The sequence below is a fragment of the Eptesicus fuscus genome, chromosome 21 (genome assembly GCF_027574615.1).
Source record: "Eptesicus fuscus isolate TK198812 chromosome 21, DD_ASM_mEF_20220401, whole genome shotgun sequence".
NCBI classification, from domain to species: Eukaryota; Metazoa; Chordata; class Mammalia; order Chiroptera; family Vespertilionidae; genus Eptesicus; species Eptesicus fuscus.
The window spans coordinates 35541656-35553392 of NC_072493.1; the positions used below are offsets into that span (position 1 = coordinate 35541656).

General features: G+C 46.7%; 1 protein-coding gene across 1 annotated transcript in view; it reads right to left on the minus strand.

Annotated features, from left to right (window-relative positions):
* The window catches only part of ZFP1 (ZFP1 zinc finger protein), an 837904-nt gene extending 826358 nt beyond the window's left edge, over positions 1 to 11546 (minus strand). The window contains exons 1-3 of the mRNA XM_054710126.1: positions 11162 to 11546; positions 4069 to 4129; positions 291 to 379 (exon numbers count right to left, since the gene is read on the minus strand). Coding sequence (XP_054566101.1) covers positions 291 to 299 — 9 coding nt within the window. The 5' untranslated portion in view covers positions 300 to 379; positions 4069 to 4129; positions 11162 to 11546. The remainder of the gene's footprint in view (positions 1 to 290; positions 380 to 4068; positions 4130 to 11161) is intronic.
* Positions 11547 to 11737: the final 191 nt, after the last annotated feature.

Here is an 11737-nt window from a genome sequence, read left to right on the forward strand (position 1 = left end):
TGCTAATTAGACCGGATGGCCAAACAGCGACACTGATGCCTGTCCGAACGACCTTCCAGATGAAGCCAGGGTTGCGAGGGCCGAGGCAGCTACCACCACTGCGAGGGCCGAGCCCCTTGCACAAATTTTGTGCATCAGGCCTCTAGTCATTTATAAGAATGGAATAAACTGGGGAGCATATTCCTGAGTGGGGTCAGTTAGGAAGTTTCAGAAATATGGAATGCATATATGTACATACTATGTAAAAACAAAACAAAAACAAAACATGAAAGGAGAAAACACTAAGTTACCTGAGCCATGATTTTTATGGCTGTGTGAAATGATTAATCCTCTCCTGGATGCCTATCTTGGAGAAGCACAGCATCTGGAAAAGGCAGTGCTGGAGAGGAGAAAATAGAACCATGAGACCATGCCTTTCACAAAGCTCCAAATGAGTTATGTTAGAATTACCTTTGTTGCTCTCCTCTTCCTGTCACTTTGGGAATGCTCCCATTCCCAAAATACCCACTAAGCAGGAGGATACAGGTTGTGGTTCATACCTCTGTCAAACTCAGTGCTCTCTATATTAAAAAATATTATTTATAAAAAACTACTCTACCATTCCCGAAATAAAACTTATGAATAACAACACATTTACACATTATGCCAAAAATGGATAATGACCAACTGTTATGTTTCGGTATAATAATGATCACACACAACTACAAAAGGGCACAAATAATTAAATGCTTACAACTAAATAAAATGAACAAATTTAGATTTGTAAGATGATAATATTCAATTAAGTATTGTTGACATATTTTTATTTATGTTTACCATTTTGAAAAAAAGCGATATATGTATATTAAGTATGTGTGTATACAAGTAAGTGTGTAGAATGAATGAAATTTATTATCTACAAATTAAGGCTTCTATAAGTGTGTGCTATTCACAGGTCAAATGTCACAAGTAAAAAAAAAAGTAAAAAAAAAAAATGTCACAAGTAGTGTTACCATTAGTGCTGAGACTTTTTAAAGTTGTTTTTAAACATCTCAGTAAATTTCTGAATAAAACCAAGTTTACAAGATGATAAAACTTTCTCAAACAAACCAGCATTCCTGATTTAGCAATAATACTAAAGTAGATAAACCTAGATATTTGACAAAAATGCTCTATGAAAGAGGTTCCAGATCCATATAATTATAAACTTATTTTTTTCCTCAGCTTTGGTTTTTTGTTTTCTTTGGGTTTTTTTTGCAGGTATTTTATTTTGTAGGTTTTTTTTGTTGTTGGTTTGTTTCTTTAGGGTTATTTTTTCAGGTATTTTATTTTTTAAATAATTTTTAAAATAAATTTTATTGATTTTTTACAGAGAGGAAGAGAGAGGGATAGAGAGTTAGAAACATCAATGAGAGAGAAACATCAATCAGCTGCCTCCTGCACACCTCCTACTGGGGATGTGCCTGCAACCAAGGTACATGCCCTTGACCGGAATCGAACCTGGGACCCTTCAGTCTGCAGGCCGATGCTCTATCCACTGAGCCAAACCGGTTTCGGCTATTTTTTTAGTAATTCTTTATTGTTGAAAGTATTTCATATGTCCCCATTCTTCCTCAATTGACCACTTCCAGCCTTCCTCCAGTCGCCCACCCCAGGCCTTCAGCACCCTACTGTCTATGTCCATGGGTTATGCATATATGCACACAAGGTCTTTGACTGATTACCTCCCACCCACCCACCCACCCACCCACCCTCCCTCACCTTCCCTCTGAGATTCCGCACTCTGTTATATGCTTCAATATATCTGAATCCACTGTTCATCAGTTAATTTTGTTACTTAGATTCCACACATGAATGCAATCATGTGATACTTGCCTTTCTCTGTCTTATTTCACTCAACATGATACTCTCCAGGTCCCAACATATGGTCTCAAAGAGTACGAGCTTCTTTTCTACTGCTGCATAGTATTCCATGGTATAAATGCACCACAGCTTTTTTTATCCACTAGTCTACTGATGGGCACTTAGGCTATTTCCAGATCTTAACTATCCTATCTAATAAAAGAGTAATATGCAAATTGACCAACACTCCAACACACAAGATGGCTGCCCCCATGTGGACACAAGATGGCTGCCACAAGATGGCCAGCAGGGGAGGGCAGTTGGGAGGAACCAGGCCTGAAAGGGAGAGCAGTTGGGGGCAATCAAGCCTGCAGGGGAGGGCAGTTAGGGGTGACCAGGCCAGCAGAGGAGGGAAGTTGGGGGCGACCAGGTGTGCAGGGAAGGGCAGTTCAGGGGGGACCCAGGCCTGCAGGGGAGAGCAGTTGGAGGGGACCAGGCCTACAGGAGAGGGCAGTTAGGGGTGACCAGGCCTGCAAGAGAGGGCAGTTAGGGGTGACCAGTCTGGCAGAAGAGGGAAGTTGGGAGCAAACAGGCTGGCAGGGGAGTAGGTAGGCATCAATCAGGCTGTCAGGGGAGTGATTAGGGGGTGATCAGGCTGGCAGGCAGAAGCAGTTAGGGGAAATCAGGAAGGCAGGCAGGCGAGCAGTTGGAAGCCAGCAGTCCTGGATGGTGAGAGGGATGTCCGACTGCCCGTTTAGGCCCGATCTCGGTAGGATCGGGCCTAAAGGGGCAGTCGGACATCCCTCGAGGGGTCCCAGATTGGAGAGGGTGCAGGCTGGACTGAGGGACACCCCCCCTGTGCATGAATTTCATGCACTGGGCCTCTAGTTGTAAATAATGCTACTATGAACATAGGGGTGCATATATTCTTTCTGATTGGTGTTTTGGGTTTCGTAGGATATACGCCTAGAGTGGGATCACTGGGTCAACTGGCAGTTCCATATTTAATTTTTTGAGGAAACTCTATACTTTTTTCCATAATGGTTGCACTGATCTACATTCCCACCAGCAGTGTACTAGGGTTCTCTTTTCTCCACATCCTTTCCAGCACTTTGTCATTTGGTGAAAGGTGTGAGGTGATACCTCATTGTCATTTTAATTGCATCTCTCTGACAATCAGTGACTGTGAGCATTTTTTCATATGTCTCTTGGCCATCTGTATGCCCTCTTTGGAGAAGTTTCTATTTAGGTCCTTTGGCCATTTGTTAATTGAATTGTTTGTCCTCCTTTTGTTAAGCTGTAGAAATTCCTTATATAATTTGGATATTAACCCTTTATCAGATATATCATTGCCAAATATGTTCTCCCATACAGTGGGCTCCCTTTTCAATTTGTTGATTATGTCTTTTGCTGTGCAGTTTTAGTTTTGATGTAGTACCATTTGTTTATTTTCTCTTTAGTTTCCACTGTCCTAGATGTATCTGTAAACATATTGCTATGCGAGAGGTCTGAGATTTTCCTGCCTATTGTTTCTTCTAGGATTTTTATGGTTTCACAGCATACATTTAAGTTTTTTATCCATTTTCAGTTTCATCTAAAAATAATGAGTTTTACTTCCTCCTTTAGAATTTGGATGCCTTTTGTTTCTTCTTCTTGTCCGATGGCTGTAGCTAGGACTCCCAAAACCATATTGAATAAGAGTGAAAAGAGTGGACAACCCTGTTTTGTTACTGCTCTTAGCGGAAATGGTTTTAGTTTTTGCTCATTGAGCATAATGTTCACTATAGGTTTGTCATATCTGACCTTTATCATGTTGAGATATGGTCCCTCTATTACTACTTCACTGACAGTTTTTATCAAAAATAGGTGTTGGATTTTGTCAAATGCTTTTTCTGCGTCTATTGACATGACCATGTGATTTTTGTCTTTCAATTTGTTTATGTGATGTATCACATTTATTGATTTGCGAATACTGTACGAGCCTTGCATCCCTGGAATAAATCCCACTTGGTTGGTGTATGATCTTTTTAATATATTGCTGCATCCGATTTACTAATATTCTGTATTGGGTGCATATATGTTTACCAGAGTTATATATTCTTGTTGGATTGCTCCCTTTAGTATTATGAAGTGGCCTTCCTTATCTCTTTTTATGTCCTTCACTTTGAGATCTAATTTGTCAGATATAAGTATTGCTATCCCAGCTTTTTTTTCATTTCCATTCACCTGAAAAACCTTTTTCCATACCTTCACCCTCAGTCTGTGTGCATCACTTTCAGCATTCTTATCCATCATAGTTCTGGAAGTCCTAGCCACAGCAGTCAGACAAGAAAAAGGATAAAAAGCATGCATATTGGAAAGGAGGAAGTAAAATTCTCATTATTCACAGATGACATGATATTGTACCCTTAAGACTCCATCAGGAAACTACTAAACTTAAAAAATGAATTCAGAAAGTGTATCAGGTTACAAAATCAACATCCACAAATGAATGGCATTTTTATACACCAACAATGAACTGTTAGAAGAAGAAACTAAAAAAGCAATCCCATTTACCATTGCAAAAAAAAATAATAATAAGATACCTACTTGGAATAAATTTAACCAAGGAATTAAAAGACCTGTACTTGGAAAACTATAGGGCACTGAAAAAAGAAATAGAGGAAGATACAAACAATGGAAGCATATACCATGTTCCTGGATTGAAAGAATTAACATCATTAAAATGCCTGTACTACCCAAAGCAATCTACAGATTCAACACAGTCCCTAATGGCAGACCCAGCCAGCATGGCTCAGTGACCATGGACCAGTTCATAGTTCGATTCCCGGTCAGACCATATGCCCAGGTTGCAGGCTCAATCTCAGTAGGGGGCGTGCAGGAGGCAGCCGATCAATAATTCTCTCTCATCATTGATGTTTCTATCTCCCTCTCCCTTCCTCTTCGAAATAAATAAAAATAAATTTAAAAAAATAAAATGAAATAAAAATAAAGTACCCATGGCATACTTCACAATTAGAACAAACACTCCAAAAGTTTATATGGAACCAAAAAAGACCTTGAATAGCTGCAGCAATCTTGAGAAAGAAGAGGGATCATAATAACAGATATCAAACTATACTACAAAGCCATTATAACCAAAACAGTTTGGTACTGGCATAAGAATAGGTATATAGATCAATGAACCAGAACAGAGACCCCAGAAATTGACCCACACCATTATGGTCAATAGATATTTGAGAAAGGAGGCAAGATCACACAATGGAGTAAAAATAATCTCTTCAATAAATGATGTTGGGAAAACTGAACTGACACATGCAAAAAAAAATGAAACTAGACCGCCAACTTACACCATACACAAGAATAAACTCAAAAGCAGAAAAGACTTAAATGTAAGGCATGAAGTCATAAAAATCATAGAAGAAAATATAGGCAGTAAAATCTCAGAAATCTCATGCAGCAATATGTTTACAGATACATCTCCTAGGAGAAAGAAAACTAAGGAGAAAATAAACTAATGGAACTACATCAAAATTAAAAGCTTCTGCAGAGCAAAAGAAACCACCATCAAATTGAAAAGCGAACCCACTGAATGGGAGAACATATTTGCTAATGATACATCTGATAAGGGGTTAATATCCAAAATATATAAAGTACTTATACAACTCAACAAAAAGAAGAAAATAAATCCAATTAAAAAATGGGTAGCCCTAGCTGGTTTGACTCAGTAGATGGAGTGTTGGCCTGTGGACTGAAGGGTCCCGTATTTGATTCCGATCAAGGGCACATGCCTGGGTTGCGGGCTCAATCTCTCTCGGCCTTGATGTTTCTCTCTCTCTCTCCCTCTCCCTTCCTTTCTGAAAGCAATAAAAATATCTTTACAAAATACATATGGGCAAAAGACCTGAACAGACATTTCTCCAAAAAAGACATACAAATGGCCAAGAGACACATGAAAATATGCTCAAAGTCAGTAATTATCAGAGAAATGCAAATTAAAACTGCAATGAGATATCACCTCACACCTGTCAGAATGGCTATATCAAAATATCAACAAACAACAAATGCTGGCAAGGATGTGAAGTAAAGGGAACACTAGTTCACTGCTGGTGGGAATGCAGAATGGTGCAGCCACTATGGAAAATAGTATGGAGTTTCCTCAAAAAATTAAAAATGGAACTTCTGTTTTACCCAGAAATCCAACTTCTGGGAATATATCCTAAAAATTCCAAAACACCAATCAGAAAGAATATATGCACCCCTATGTTCATAGAGGCATTATTTACAACTAGAGGCCTGTTGCACAAAATTCATGCACGGGGGGGGGGGGTGTCCCTCAGCCCAGCCTGAACCCTCTCCAATCTGGGATTCCTCCCACAATCCAGGACTGCTGGTTCCCAACCGCTCACCTGCCTTCCTGCCTGATTTCCCCTAACCACTTCTGCCTCCCAGCCTGATCACCCCCTAACCCAGTGATGGGCAACCTTTTGAGCTTGGTGTGTCAAACTTCGCCAAAAAACTGAGCATAACTTGGGTAGTGTGTCACTTTGAGGAAAAAACATTATTTCGCAAATGTTTCATCCTTGACATGCGGCCGCCTCAGCGGCCGCGTGTCATCAGAAATGGCTACGCATGTCAGTGCTGACACGTGTGTCATAGGTTCGCCATCACTGCCCTAACCACTCCCCGGCCAGCATGATCAATGCCTAACTGCTCCCTTGCCAGCCCGATTGCCCCTAACTGCCCTCCCCTGCAGGCCTGGTTGCTCCCATTGGCCCTCCCCTGCTGGCCCAGTAACCCCTAACTGCCCTCATTTGCCAGCCTGGTTGCCCCCAACTGCCCTCCCCTGCAAGCCTGGTCCCCCCCAACTGCCCTCCCCTGCAGGCCTGGGTCCCCCCCCAACTCTCCTCCCCTGCAGGTCTGGTCACCCCCAACTGACCTCCTCTGCCAGCCCGGTAACTGCTAACTGCCCTCCCCTACTGGCCTGATTGCCCTCAACTGCCCTCCCCTGCAGGGCTGGTTTCTCCCAACTGCCCTCCCCTGCTGGCTTGATTGCCCATAACTGCCTTCCCCTGCCAGCCATCTTGTGCTGGCCATCTTGTGTCCACATGAGGGCAGTCATCTTTGACCACATGAGGGCAGCCATCTTGTGTGTTGGAGTTATGGTCAATTTGCATATTACTCTTTTATTAGATGGGATAGCTGAGATTTGGAAATAGTCAAAGTGCCCATCAGTAGATGAATGGATAAAAAACAACTGTGGGACATTTACACTATGGAATACTATGCAGCTGTAAAAATGAGGGACCTCTTATCCTTTAGGGCAGCATGGATGGACCTGGAAAATATTATATTAAGTGAAATAAGCCAATCTGAGAACAACAAGTATCACATGATCTCATTTATTTATGGAATCTAATGAACAATATTAATTGACCAACAAAATAAGACCCAAAGCAGGGAGGCATGGACCAGACGGACATACCTCGATGTGGGGTTGGGGGGACGTGAAGAGATAAACCAAAGTACTTATATACTTACTAGAGGCCCAGTGCATGAAATTCGTGCAGAGGGAGGGTCCCTCAGCCCAGGCTGCACCCTCTCTAATCCGGGACCTCTTGGGGGATGTCTGACTGCTAGTTTAGGCCCGATCCTGGCAGTCAGACATCCCGCCAGTTTAGGCCTGATCCTGGTAGTCAGACATCCTGCTGGCTCCTAATTGCTCACCTGCCTGCCTGCCTGGTCACCCCTAACTGCCCCCTCTGCCGTCCTGATCGCCCCTCATTGCCTCTGCATGCTGGCCTAATCGCTCTTAACTGTGCCCCCCTGCTGGCCTGGTCACCCCTAACTGCCCCCCACTGCTGGCCAGGTCACCCCCAACTGTCCCCTCCTGCCCACACCTGGTTGCTTCTAACTGCCCCTCCCCACCAGCCTGCTCACCCCTTACTACCTCCCTGCTGACCTGGTCATCCCCAATTGCCCCCCTCTGCCAGCCTGGTCACCCCTCACTGCCCCCTGCCAGCCTAATTGCCCACAACTTCCCCCCCTGCTGGCCTGTTTGCCCCCAACTACACCCCCCCACCAGCCTGGTCACCCCTAGCTGCGCGCCCATCCAGCCTGGTTGCCCCCAACTGCTCCCCGTGCTGGCCTGGTCACCCCCAACTGCCCCCCCCCCACTGGCCTGGCCTGGTCACATGGGCTAGATCCAGACCCAGCCAGTCCCACCATTGTCAAGCCCAGGTGGGCAGGGGGCATAGCCTCAGGTCCCCTGGCCCGGCACCAGTACGTGGGGACAAGGCCTGAGGTCCCCTGTCAAGCCCCACTGGGTGGAAGGCATGGCCTGAGGTCTCCTGTCAAGCCCCGCTAGGCGGGAGGGCGCAGCCTCAGGTGCCCCGTCAAGCCCCAATGGGTGGGGGCGCGGCCTGAGTTCCCCTGACCCAGCACTGGGGGTGCACCTTGAGGTCCCCCATCAAGCCCCGCTGGGTGGGGGGGTATGGCCTGAGGTCCCCTGTCAAGCCAAGCCAGGCAGGGGGGCCCAGCCTCAGGTTCCCCTGGCCCAGTGCTGGGGTGGGGGGCGTGGCCTGAGGTCCTCTGTCAAGCCCTACTGGGCGGTGGGTGCGGTTTGAGGTCCCCCGGCCTGGTGCCGGGGTGAGGGGGCATGGCCTGCAGTTCCCTGTAAAGCTTCACCAGGTGGGGGGCACGGCCTGAGGTCCCCCGGCCTGGTGCTGGGGTGGGGGGAGCAGCCTGAGGTCCCCTAGAAGTGCACCTTGAGGTCCCCTGTCAAGCCCCACAGGGTGAGGGGCGCGGCCTGAGGTTCCCGTCAAGCCCCGCCAGGCAGGGGTTGCAGCCTCAGGTCCCCTGGCCCGGTGCTGGGGCGGGGGGTGCGACCTGAGGTCCTCTGGCCTGGTGCCGGGGCAGGGGGCACGGCCTGAGGTCCCCCAGCCTGGTGCCAGGGCAGGGGGGGAGGCCTGAGGTCCCCGTCAAGCCCTGCCAGGTGGGGGGCGAGGCCTGAGGTCCCCTGTCAAGCCCCATGGGGGCAGGGGAGGGTGTAGCCTCAGGTCACTGCTGATTGCTCGTTAAGGCTCCTTATGGGAACTTGGCCTCAGCTGTGGTTGCAGCCATCTTTTGTGTTGCAGTGGTGGTCAATTAGCACATTCCCTCTTTATTAGATAGGATATGCATGACCCCTGGACACAGACAATAGGGTGGTGAAGGCCTTGGGGGAGGGGGCAGAGGAAACAGAGATGCAATCGGGGGCAGGGAGGGAAAAAGGGGACATCTGTAATACTTTCAAATAATAAATATAATTTTTTAAAAAGAAATGCACTTTAACCATCAGAATACAAATAGGCTAAAAGTAAAAGGATAGAAAAAGGCATACCATGTTAACACTCATGTAAAAAGCTGGAGTGGCTACATTAAATATCAAAGTAGAGGTTCCAAGCAAAGAATATTACTGGGATAAAGGATACTATTTTATAATGATTAAAGGGGCCAATCCACCATTAGAACATGTAATCTAAAATATTTATGTACCTAATAATAGGACTTCAAAACAGATGAAGCAGAAACTGACAGATTTTGAACTGAAGGCAGGATAAATTACATTAAGATTGGCAAGTGATAATTTTTAGCAGGTTCATTATTCTTTTGTACATTTGAAAATTTTAAAATGTTAAAAAAAAACACACGATGCTGCTATGTCAGAAATATGAATTTCAAATCCACTCTTCCTTAACTTAATGAATATTGGGAAGCATCTATCACAATTTACTGCTCATATTCCTTTCTCCCAATCTATAGAAAACTGCCTTGCCCCTGCATTATTTGAAAACGCTTAGCTAGGAAATTTCAAAAAGAAAAAGATTCCTATGTCCTGTAACAAACAGAGGGAGATCAGGAAACAGAGAAAATATCTACTCACCCTGGACTCTGCGTTTGAGTGCATAACAGCTTTTTTTTTTTTTTTTTTTTTTCCTTCTCTGGGCCCTACTCTCAGGAAAAGAAATGGAATTATGAAATACGAGGCCTTTCTTAGGGCATATTCTAAATTAGACCATATCTACCCTCATTTAACATGGAAGGCAGTCAAAACAGTCCTCCACTTTATCAGAAAGAAGATCACAGCTGTCTTGGGCTAGAATTTATTTCTGGATTCAAAGTTTCTGTCCGCTGGAAACAGACCCCTGCAGGGGGGGTGTTACAAGTTCTGAAGTGTGTGTGTGGCTTGCCTCATTCAGCACACTCTCTGAAAGCATCTCCACTCCTGGAACCCCATTACATTTATAAGTGGCCTTTCTTTAAGCTGTTACCAGCTTTAAAATTCTCATCTCAAGACCTGTGGCTTAGAAATAACTCATTCACAGGATCAAGTTTCTGACTTCTTGTCACTTCTTGCATCCAATACCCAAAGTGAGAAGGCACTGCAAGGCAGCGAGGAACCTACAACTGCAATCCCAGGATGAGGTAAGGATGCAGAATAAAGCAATCAATAGAGGCCATGTCTGAATGGGGGAAAGGGAGAGGGGTCCTCACTGTGGCCAGAAGAGAAAGAAGTCAGGTCCTCAGGGAAGGACAAAGCCAGGTGGGACTCATGACCCACAGGCTAACTCTAGCCCAGAATGAACCCCAGAAATACCAAAACACAATTTTTACCTCTGTGCCCCACTGAACTCTCCTATATGGGCACAGACTATAAAATACACAAATGATGACACAAAGGGACACAATCACATTTCCCCAGCCACACGGCCAGCCACATTCCCCATGTTAATACTACACTGTCAGACCACCTAGTCTTAACAAAATCCAAACATACACAGAGTCTACACGCACCCTCATCCAAGCACATCCAAGCACCCCTGTCAGGGACACACAACGGCCCAAAAACACCCTTTTCACAGCAGCAATTTTACTCTTTTCACAATCTCGAAGACAACACGGCCACACCATCATACCATCAGTCAGAAAAAAAAACACAACCAAGTACCGGGTCGAGGAAAAAGCAGCCACAAACACTAAAACCACAGCAACCCTTGTAACACCTCCAAGTCACAGGAAAACCCCAGTACTGCACATGGTACAATCACATCCACAACCTCCCAGTGGCACGAGAACAGCTGAACACCCTTTCCCAACAGCACGGGCGCGCACCTGTAACCACACCAACCCGTCGGAGTCCTAAAGCCACTCACACCAGCCCTTAAACACAACACCACCGTCGCACACGCCCATTCACCAAGTCACCAACACGTCACGCCTGTCTCACAATAAAAAACCCACCGGAGGCACGGCCACCCACGAAACGACACCGACGCTTCCTCCGAGCGTTCCCGCCCACCTCGACCGAAGGTACAGTTCAGGACCGCCCTCGGGGTCCAGGGCGACTCCGGCTTCACGGGTCCCACCACCAAGGGCTGGCCCAAGCTCCTCCACAGACACAGCCCTCCCTCAAAGCGAGGCCCCCCCCCCCAAATCGCGCGAACAAACGGAAAGGAAGCCGCTTTAGGAAGCGGTGGTTCTTGGGAAATGTAGTCCAACCACCGGAAGGCTGTGGCTGGCGGGCGCAGACGCTAGGAGCGGGGCGCGGGGACCCCGCTGCCGGGACGAGCTGGCGCCCAGGGCCGCAAGGGGACTTCTGGGAGAGCCCGCCAGCGCTCGGCACGCAGGCGCAGGCGTCGGGCGCCAGCTGGGGAGGGGGAGGCCGAGACCCGAGTCCCACGCGACCTGAAGGTGGGAGGGGCCGGCGGGTCCAGGGCAGGGGCGGGGCTGGGGCGGGGCTGGTCCAGTGCAGGGGCGGGGCTGGGGGCGGGGAGGAGCTGGGGCGGGGCTGGTCCAGTGCAGGGGCGGGGCTGGGGGCGGGGCGGGTCCAGGGCAGGGGAGGAGCTGGGGTGGGGCGGGGCGGGGCGGGGCGGGG